We start from the raw sequence: 10,980 nt of genomic DNA on the forward strand, positions 1-10,980 counted from the left end.
TAGGCCAGAGCTGGGGCTCAGTAAGCTCTCGCTGAACTATGGACAGCTGACATCTGATGGATTAATGAGGGGTGGTCCCAGTAATCAGGACCAGAAAGAGGCAGGCCCGTGTGGAGGAGATGGCACCAGGCCTGCACAGACAGTGCAGCCCATGGAGGCACCTGGGGCTGTCCCCAAGCAGGCCGAGGACAACCAGCCCTGGGGGTAGGAGCCACCTCCACAGGGGATTTTCAGGCAGAGCCAACGTTGATCTTGTTGGCAAAAGCGATGGGGGAACAGCCTCCACTGCTCCTTTAAGGGGCAGGCGGATTTTTCCACTCCTGCTTTTCCCGTGGAGAACACAGGATGCCGGCTTTCATTTCTACCTTCAGATTTTAGCACCGTAAAGCTCGGCTTACTTTTTTTTTGAAGGATTCAATAAAGCTCTCTCAGCGAGAGAATCATGTACATTCATGAATCCCTTTCAGCTCCCACATGCTGCTCTCTGGGTGTATTCACTGTCAGAGTATCTTAGGCCGTCAATACTGATCAGTGAAAGAAGATGACCGTCATTGTCACCCATTTTCTGAATTAAAAGGAGTCAAGAATCCCAGGGGCGGGGGCACGTCCAGGCCTTCTGAACCTGAACGCTGTCTCAGTGGCAGGGGAAGCATCGTGCTGGTCGGACCCCCAGGTTATATTAGCAGATACAGGCTGAGAGCCCCGGGATGATGGGAGAATGCCCTGGGCGGTCCCTACTTGCTCTTTAGCTTCATGATGCTAAATGAGGCGCACACAGCAGCTCATCACAGATTATTAAGAAACAGCATCAGCTGGGAACACATCAACCCTCGAAAACACCACCACCTGACCTTGCGGTCAGGGCCCCACATGGCTTGTCCACTGAGGCATGGAACAAATACTAAGCCACACCTCAGTCCACTGGGAGGGACCTGCCAAGGGGCAGGCTTTTAACCACCTAAGGCTACACTTGTCTTAAGTCACACACGAAGAGAACGGAAAACATCAAAAACGGTTCAGTTGAATGTATTCTGTGATTCTTGATGCTAGAAATGGCTGTGAAGTCATTCTCCTTTACTACATTCCCAACAGCTATTCAAGGTAATCACAGATCAAAGGCTGTGGACCCAGCTGCCTCCTCATCTCACCCTCTCTGATGCCCCTGCGTAGCTCCTTTCTGCATTTTTAATAACCACATGTATTAGAAATCGGCCCAGTGCTGAAGCCTTCGGGAGCCTGTCTCTCCAAGTTCAGGAGCCAAAGATTGAGACTTCATAGGTGTCTCCGAGGACAGACAGTATTACTCCTCTAACCACATCAAAAAATTGTGCTGGCTGCTCTGATGATGTTGGTATTTTATAGATCACAATCGAGTTTTCTAACTCATTCTGTCTGCCTCTTCTCATGAATCACCTATCAGGAAACCTCAGGTTCATGGCACAGGAGTATTTCAGGAATTCAACGTGGGTGGAAGGGCTCTGTTAGTTAAGACCTCCCCATCAGGACGCGGACTAGGTCAGCAACGGAGCTGGCGGTATTTTCAATTGCTGGAGAAAATAACCCATTTGTGTGTCAGTGATGGAATGTCAGTCATTGTCAGAAGGTCCAGCTGGGTGAGAGGGCTAAAGCGTATCTGGTGACCTCCCTTTACTCTCCATAAATTGTACTTTGCAAATGGGACCCAGGAGTCTCTGGTCCTGGATGTGGCTGATACTCGGGCAGCTCTGAAGACTCTTCAGTAAGGAACTTCCGAAGGCCACCCTCAACACTTGGGCCAGCATCTCTGCCTGGTAGCTTGCAAAGTCCTTGACACCCGCATCTCCTCCTAAATCCTGGGAATTCCTAAGCACTTGTGTGAACCTTTCACACCTTAGATGTGTCCCTTCCAGCTTCTTCTCTGGTGTGTTTTTCCAGAGAATTCACTCAATGGCATCCTGGAGAGGACAACCGGCCTCTGAAGGCTGTTACATAACTTTCATTCTGTGTTCCTGTTTAGGAGATTCGGGCGACCAGCACCTTCCAAAGCAACCCAGGTGTCATTCTGAGATCCCTTTCCACCAAACCCTGGGACCATGTAGAAGCTAAAGGAGTTATTTTAGCTTCCCCCAAAGAACTGCCAACACCAACCCTTTTAAGGTTATATTTGGCTTACTGAATCTCTTTGGGAATGAATATATTTGACACCCTGTAGTTAACTGTCCTAAAAAAAAAGTCCATTTAATTTAGAAATCTATCAGTAATCAAGTCACCCCCATTTTCCTGACATCAAATCTGCATGCTTTTGTCAATGCCAGGCATTATTTAGCAATTCAGGACTAAGGACACAATTTGGTTAGGGGACACACTGCAGTAATGCGGAAACGAGGTATAGTACCGGGCGACTTAAACGCTAGCAGTGTATTTAAAATGTTGCTGGGCTCTGAGTTTGCTGATCCTGAGAGCTCTGAGCCTAGCTTCCTCATCTGACACATGAGGTCAATAATGTCTGCTTTGCAAAGTTGTAAGACAAAATGTGGCTACTTTCTCTCACCCTCTCTATCTGAAAATGACTTCACCAGGAAGCCTGGCCCCAGGCAATGGCTATGCAGGTGTCCCAAGGAAGCTGGCAAGCACCCTGCTGCCGATCCACGCACGGCTCACCATTTTCAGCTTCAGCTAAGTTCAAGGCTCTAATTAAAGTATTTTTCATTTTCAAAACAAATGCAAACAGCAATTACGTACTTCCCCTCCTTTCCTTCCAGGAAGAGGCTGAGACTGAGTTGAAATCCCTGAGTCCCTTGGACTGCGAGGCTTTACAGATAGAACGACATATTCTTCCTACCCCATTGACCCACATTACATAATGGTTCCTGTGTCTCCTGCCACATGGATTCCAGAGAGGGTCAGGGCTCATTATGGTGCACTCAGACGTGTGGCAAGACTCCATCATGTAAGGAAACCCTGACGGGGAAACTGGCATAGTCACCTTCAGGATCAAAGTCCCATCACCACACATTTAGAGTACTGAGTCTCCACGTAGGGTAAAACAATGCACCTTTGATAACGACCAGTTCCTCATCGTTCATGTGGATGTCTAGTTGAAAATGTTACATAACCTTAACGTACAAAGCATTCTGGAGCTTTTAATAACGAGTTGCATCCAAATTGTGAGGATTCTTCAAGCTTAGAGTTAGAGGAGGTCTGGTACACACACACGCACACACACACACACACACGCAACCCATTGCATATATGTAAACCGAGATCCAGAGAAAGAACAATCTACCCAAGACCACAAAGCAAAGCAGCAAGAGAGTCAGGACTCAGTTCCAGGTTTCCTGATCCCTGGAGGCTGTTCCTTTCCTCTGTGGCTTCATGTGTCCACGCGTGTAAGAACAACACAGGCTGCAGCACTTGAACTGGGACCTCACAGCTTTGATTGAGCAGGACAGCCATGAACAAGAGAGCTCATAGTCCAAGCTCCTGAGTTAGAAATGGCAAGCTAATGCCTTGTCATTGCCATTTATTTAAGAAACATACCATCCTGCACTCCCCCAAGACATCTGGGCACTTCTACCACATTCTACATGCAGTCACTCTGGGTATGGTAATGGAAGATCCTGGCTTTCAAGACCTTCCCCAAAAGAAGCATTTGTTCTTGCCTGCACGTTTTCATGCTGGGGGAAAGAAGAGCAAAAAATGTGAGAAAACTGACAAATTAAAAATCAAGAACCAGGAAGGGGAGTAATGGTTTATTGTGGAATCTGGCTTTGGTTATTAGTAGTATGATATATGATCTGAAAATTGTTATTTCATAATTATGTTAACATTTTCCAAAGTAACTTAATGGAAATTGTTTCTCTGCATTCATTTTTTACTCAAAACCTCACCAGTGAATCACGAGGAGCTAAATCACAACACTGGGAGAGAACAACGTCGCCACACAGAAGGCATTGTGTTCCCCCCACAGACCCCATGAGCTTGTCAAAATCGAAAGCCTGGGTCTGGTTTCATCAACTGCAAATAGTCACGGAACCTGCTGGGATCTTAGTTTCTGGGAAAAAGGTGGTACATGCCCATTTCATTCGGGATTCAGTAACACTTTAAAAGGTTCATCAATCCGCATCTTAAAAAGAATGATGACAACCCCATTAACAGCCATAGGTCAAGTTGATGCATTTAGCTGTAATTAACAGGCCAAAGCAAACTCAAGGTCTGAACACCCTAGTCACCCACTTTCCTTGTCTCAGGCCTCTGTGTCCAGGCTCCACCTCTCCCTAACATCACCAGCAGATGACAGAGCTGGGAGATTAAACCATCTCTTTATTTGCTTGCACTAACTGTTCAGGCTGAGAAGGTTTTACCTATGCAAATATGATTGATTCATTCTGAGATGGACAGGACACGCTCAGTGGCTTGCTGCTTTCTAGCCTTCAGGGTATCTAGTTGATACATTTCATCTGTTCTTAGGGACTAATGTCATCTCTCCAATCGAAATGTCTAACCTATCCCATAACCCCAACATGGTACCTTGGCACATTTTATAGCCATCATACTTTAGCCAAATAAATAGTCCACTAAAGCATGACACAGGCTTCACCTCCTTTGATCTGAACCTGAATTCCCCAGCACCTTTGGCACCAAGTCCTCTTCTTAAAAATCAACAACCTATTCAGTGGCAGAGGTTTCAGCCCACACATCTGTGTTCCTTGGGCTCATGCACCCCAGCTCAGGTCTATACTCTATTAGCTGAAACAGATCTGAGAAGCCATCAGCCCAGCTCTGCCCCCTGTTCACTAAGGGGGAAACTGATGCCCCATTGCAAAGGCTGTTGCCCCAAACCTACACCTTCCCTGTCCATGTGGTGTAGACAATTGAGCTCAACACTTTGTGACTCAACCATTGAAACGAGCTGCTCAGACCAGGAACAAATGGCTCCAAGTGGCTTCCCCTTTTAGGATCAATTTAAGTGCACTGACACAAACAGTTGAGAGCTATAGACCGGGAAAGCTGGGGGGCATGCAGGGGGGTGTAAGCAGAAGGGCTCATGACTGCATTAAAGCCCCACCCCTCTTCTTTTGAACTGAGAAATGTGAAGTTCGGTTGACACAGAGGGGTGGCAAATGTGAGTCAAGACTGAGGTGGCCCCTGCGTAGTGGTCATCTGGGACCAACCCCGGCTGTTAAGTAACCATCTTCCTGACTTATACAACCCGAGCAGGTAATCTTCATCAGCCCTCACCCGGGGGAAGTTTTAAGATGCAGTTGTGAGTGTCCCTTGGGCACACAGCACAGAAGGGGCACACAAGATTGGAACTAACACTGCCCTTTCCATCCTTCCAGAGGACTGTGAAACAGAATCCGGGGAAAGAAAGCACCCAAGAAAACATTGTCTTCCTACCCAAAGAGAAGTAGCCTCACACTTGCAGTACACCTTAGGGGTTAGCAGCAATGGATGGAGCGATGAAACAAAAATGCTTACTATCAGTGATTTATTCTATCTGAACTGACAGTCATTACAACAACTATCCTGCCCCCCACATACACTCACACAGACTCTTGAGCCCGAAGCAGCTAGTAGAAGAAACGGGACAAGTGTGTTAGGAAGAATTGGCTTGGTGGAGGGCAGAGGAGCACCTAGGTTTTCAATCCTGGTCTCCCATTCTCTACCCTTGTGACCTTGATTAAGTCATTCAATCTCTGAGCCTCAGTTTCCTCATCTGAGCTATGGAGAAAGGGGGTCCTACTTCCTGGGGTGGTTTTAAGGCACACTGCCCAATACAGCCTGGACATCAGTTGTCCCCCCAAAGATACGTGCGAACCCAGGTTGCATACATATCGATATCTAGACCAAACAGGTCTCTTGCCTGCACGTCAAGCCCGCATCTGCCTCTTTAGGTCTTGAAGGCTCCTAGGCAGTTTGGCTTTCAGGCAGGATTTGAAAGCTGGGACGCCCTGATGGTTTCCAGGCTCTGGGTGGGAGCCGGGGAGGGGGATCAGAGGCGGCCTCCAAGCCCTGGAAAGGGGCTTTGTTCCCGAGGCGAAGGGCCTGGCTTACCGAGAAGAGCATCCGGAGGCGGGCGGGGGGCGCGCGGGGCACGCAGCAGAGCCACAGCCCGGCCCGGGCCCGGGGCGCCAGAGCCAGAGGAAGGCGAGGAGGAGGAGAAAGAGGAAGCTGCCGCCGGCTCCTGCCTCATTCTCCCGGGCAGCGCTGACTCGCTGGCCGCCGCGGGCTGGGGCTGGCCGCTGGGCGCGGGACCCCGAGCGCGCTGTTCATGTCCCTGTCCGCCGCTGGCGAGGTGTGCGCGCAGCCGGGTGGTCTCCAGGCGACACCCAGGGGCTCCTCATGCCCCGCGCCGGGGCTCGGCTGGAGGACCTCGGGGGAGCAGCGCGGAGGAAAAGAAGGAGAAAAAGAAAGCGTGAGAGCGCGCAGAGCTGCGCCCCGCGGGGCCAGGGACAGGCGGGCACCAGCAGGACCGCGCCGCCCCACCCTACGCGCCTTGACTCCCCGCGCCGCGCGCCCGGTGGGGCGCCGAGCCCCAGAAACTTTAGCACATGGCCAGTTCGGCGGCCACGGTGACCGGAGCGTGTCGCCCGCCCCCCACTCCCACACCGCCCCAGCCCAGGACCTGGAGCGCGGCTTACCGGCTGCTACCGCGACCGTGACCGCAGCGGCGGGTCGCCCACCTGGCCGCGCGCAGAGCAGCGGGCACCAGCTGGGAAGGAGGAAGGGGCTGGTGGTGTTGGGGTCTCTGCAGGGGAGGGACACCTCGGGGGCCGCGATCGGTGTCTTTAAGTCATCCTGGGAGGGGGCTGAGCGAGAGCCTGGCGTCTGCAGCCCCGGATGGGGGAGGGTCCGTGCGCCCCCCGCCCCGCGGCGCAGCTGCTGACGACGCGCGCGGGCTTCCCCGGCCCCGGGTCTGCGGAGCTAGCCTGTTACCTAGCGACTCGCTCCGGGGAGCCCACGCTGACGCGTGCGACGAGCTAGGCTGCGGCAGCCGAGAGGAGGGGGAGCTCCGGTGAGCGGGGGGCGGGGAGGGAAGGCCGGCGGCGGTGGCCCGAGCTCCTCCCTCCGCCTCCCACTCTGAGCTGGGGAGGGAACCTGGAGAAGACGTGGCTTCATCCTGGCGCTGGAGGATGAGGGCCCTGCACTGGGCGGGGGTGGATAGAGAAAGGCACGATGATGCTCGTTCTGAGCTGGGGCTACAGCAGCAGGTGGCGGCGACGTGGACCGTGGAGGCCCGGCACCCATAGGCCCTCCGAGACCCCTGCGGGAGCTCGGCAAATGTGGCTATGGGTGCGTGGGTGTGTGTGACACGCTTCCACCCACGTGGCATATATGAGGACCTGGGGATATGGGTGAAAGTAGCGCCTCCTCCTCCCTCTGGTTTCCCTCCCTCCTTCCTGGACATTTTGCTCAGGCGCTGACTGACTTCATCATGGAAGCTCAGGTCGCTTAGCTCCCAGCTCTGAGCTCCTCCTACCTTCCAGAGAACCGGAGGGTGGCCCAGCTTGAAGGCAGCTGCATTGGGAAGAACCACTACCCCGCCCCAAGTCTGGTGGCCTTCCCATCCCTATATTCATTCGCCCGTCCTGGGGGCTCTGTAACCTACCCCGATGCCTGCCTCTTTCAGGATTTGAGCTCTCTCAGATCAACTGAGGTTCAAATTCCTGCCGGCCCCTCCAATTGTTTGCATTACAGTTACCTTTTTAAGTTGCTTAACATCTTCAGTAAAACGGAGTCTTTATGCCCATGGTAAATAGTTAATAATGGTGCCCAAGACCCTCCATGAATATGCTTTGTAAGGCAAGCAGCCTGTCTGCTGTTTGTCTCTCCAGAACATACCCCCATGCCCAGGTGAGAGGGGCAATGGCCTGGAAACATGACACTACAGAGGGACCCCTGGCTCTGCCGGTGAGGGTGGTTACTTGCCCAGGTCTACTGTGCCCCACAAGCTGCAATGGGCACAGAACACAGACTTCTCAGTTAGCAGATTCCCAGGCCTACCTCTGCCCAACTTCAACAGCAGGGTGCAAGCACTGTTCCTTCTGCATTTCTCAGAACTCCATCCACATACAGAAGTGCTACCCCTCCAGAGAGCAGAGAGCAAAAAACCACAAGGTTGGGAAGGGTGTGGCATGAGATAGGTCCTGGGGATGAGGTGGCAGGTGCTTCCTATTCCTATACTGTTGGAATAAGTTTCAGTCTCAGTTAGCAGCTACTAGCAGCTTGGAAGTGCCTGAAATATCCACCTTCCTTCAGGCCTGACAGGAGCGCCTGCAGGATGGGGTGAAACCACATCCTCAGCACTTGTGGTTAGCATTGCCAAAATGCCCGGTCAAGAAACTGAGAGTCAGGGGCTTGAGGGCATGAAACCCCTTGACTCAGTAAGGGCTAAAGACCCTTCCAGATTGCTTTCTGCTAGGACAGCAATATTTAGAGTTTCCTCACAGTGCAGTTACATTAGGCAGGAGATGATTGGCTTATGGATATTGCCTTGCTTATGTATGATTGACAGGCACGCCCCACTCAAACCCTATAACTGTTGTGTGCATTCCAAAAATAAACTGAGCTACTAGACAACCACTTGAGGCAGGTCTCCAGCCAGTTCTCTCACCAGCTCCCGGAGTCTGTGTGTGTTGATTCCGCGTCTCTACACCCCATGACAAGGTAGCCGAGTGACCATCGATCACGAAGGGACTAGGAACACATTCACTATACCTTCCTATTCCTATGAGGAAGCACCTGCCACCTCATCAAGCACCAAGCAGTTTTCTTGGCCCAGAGGTGGAACTTTTCCTCCATTTATTTACTGATTTTTGAGGTGACAGTAACTCCTGTTGAAACCCTACAAACCCATTCAAACAGAAACTAAGGTCCAAAGGCAACAATTTTCTGAAGACTGGTTTCGGCATTTCCCCGTGAAATTGGGAGTACACCTGAGTGTTCCATAGGCAATGGCAGCTGGCAGCTGGTCCACAGAAGCTCCAGAAGGACGATTTGCCGTGCCAACTTGGCAGCCTTCCAGATTGTTCTTTGTTCAGTCCTGACTTCCATGTGCAGGTACGATTTGACATCTAATCTGGTCAGGGAGTCTAGTGCTTCAATGAAAACTCAGAGCTTGTACTCCCTGAAGAGTCATATCCGGGCCCCACTGTTCCAGGAGATGAAGTAGCCTGAAGGGAAGGGTGATTTGATGGTGTGAGCAACTCAGTCACAGGGTGCTGAGGTTTGTGCTCATGGCCGTGGCTAGCACTTTCATCCAGGTATGTGCGGGTCTAAGGGAAGGAGGCAGCATTGCCATTCCTCAAATAACAGAAGTGGAGAGTGTTCAAGCCAGATGGGACTAAGAAAGTCCATGAATCCCTGGGACCACTTGGGGACTGTCCATCTGCCATACGGTGAGGAACATTTTGGGGGGACTTATAAGGAGCATTCACTTAAGTCACACAGTGTTAAGCACTAAGTATGAAGAGGTGGTTTGGATGAGCTCTCTGTCTTCTGAGACTCAATAAGGGCATTTATAGAGGGGTTAGACGCTGCCAAGTTCTCCAGGTATTGAGAACTCTATCTATAAGAAGCTCATTTTAACCTCACCGAACCCTCTAAGGAGATCCATTATCTTTTCATAAGAGAGAAAACTCAAAAAGTTAAGTTTCTGGAGACTATCATGGTATGTGGAGTAAGCCAATCCCCCCCCAAAACAAAGGCTGAATGTTCTCTCTGATATGTGGATGCTGACTCAAAATAAGCAGGTGGGGGAGGGAAGAATAGAAGTAGACTGGATTAGGCAAAGGAGAATGAAGGGAAAGGAGGTAAATGAGAACAGGAAGGACAGTGGAATGAGTGGGACATAACTTTGCTATGTTCATATATGAATATATGACCAGTGTATCATCTACAACCACAAAAATGGGAAGTTATACTCCACATACATATGATATGTCAAAATACATTCTGTCGTGTATAACTAAAAAGAACAAATAAATTTTTTTAAAAATGTTAAGTTTCCTAAGGTCATACGGTTGACAAATGATGGACTCAGGTAATTATACTTAGTCTTTCTGATTCTAAAGCCCAAGTTGCTATAACCATCCTCTTACTGTCTGCCAGGTTAAAGAAAAATTGGGGCAATAATAATACAAATAATACCTACCGGATGTCAAGGATTACAATGAAATGTGTGTATGGGGTCCCCAGCATAGTTCCTGGAACAAAATAAATTCTCTGTAAAAGACTGTTGTAAGCATTGTCATTAGGCCCTTGGTGTGGTATTGAACTGATATGTTCTATCTTACAGAGATTACCAAGTGCTACTCTTGGAGGCATGGAAGAAAATGACTACCTGTCAGTGGGGGACTGCAGCTGGCTACACAGAGGAGGAGGCATCTGAGTTGGATCTCCAAGGGCAAGTAGAGGTCGGGCAGGTGGAGAAGGCAGGTGCAAGATTGAGCTGACTAGGAAGAATATGTAAGGGGAACACAGAGTTGTGGACAAGCATCTGGAAAGAACCAAGGTAGGAAAGCATGAGGTTGGGCAGATGCAGCAATCCCAGGGCTGCTGAAAGACACAGGTGGAGAAAATGCCCTGAAGCTTTGGAGGGGCTGCCCTTCTCCTGAGACTTGAGGGAGAGGAGGAGCCCATGGTCCCTAGTAGTGCTGGCTCCCTCCTTGAAGTAGCAAGCAAGGCCATCTGCTGAGCTTGGCCTTTGAGGTGGGTAATAAGCCAGAAAAGAGGGTCAGCCTCCTGGCAACCACCCAAGCAAAGACTTAGTGGCTGTGAGTGGGTCAGATACTTCCTCCCATCACTCACGAGGACAATGGAATAATGATTCCTGCCAGCCTTGCAGGGACGTGGTGAGGCATGTAGTACACTATACCAAATACCACGTGTGTGCCAGAGGCCTTGATGTCCTGTGGTGTGCACGTTCAAATGAGAGGCATAGATAACACACATGTTCTCAGTGTTTTGCAGACATGAGACTATTGTTTCTACAACCCC

General features: G+C 50.6%; 1 protein-coding gene across 1 annotated transcript in view; it reads right to left on the bottom strand.

Moving 5' to 3' along the window:
- Tunar (TCL1 upstream neural differentiation-associated RNA) overlaps nucleotides 1-7,037 on the bottom strand; it is a 46,178-nt gene extending 39,141 nt beyond the window's left edge. The window contains exons 1-2 of the mRNA XM_058577791.1: nucleotides 6,624-7,037; nucleotides 6,037-6,354 (exon numbers count right to left, since the gene is read on the bottom strand). Coding sequence (XP_058433774.1) covers nucleotides 6,037-6,048 — 12 coding nt within the window. The 5' untranslated portion in view covers nucleotides 6,049-6,354; nucleotides 6,624-7,037. The remainder of the gene's footprint in view (nucleotides 1-6,036; nucleotides 6,355-6,623) is intronic.
- Nucleotides 7,038-10,980: the final 3,943 nt, after the last annotated feature.

This window comes from Marmota monax, unplaced genomic scaffold (assembly GCF_021218885.2).
Source record: "Marmota monax isolate L192 unplaced genomic scaffold, Marmota_monax_Labrador192_F-V1.1 WCK01_AAM20220418_F8-fsc00017, whole genome shotgun sequence".
Classification (NCBI taxonomy): Eukaryota; Metazoa; Chordata; class Mammalia; order Rodentia; family Sciuridae; genus Marmota; species Marmota monax.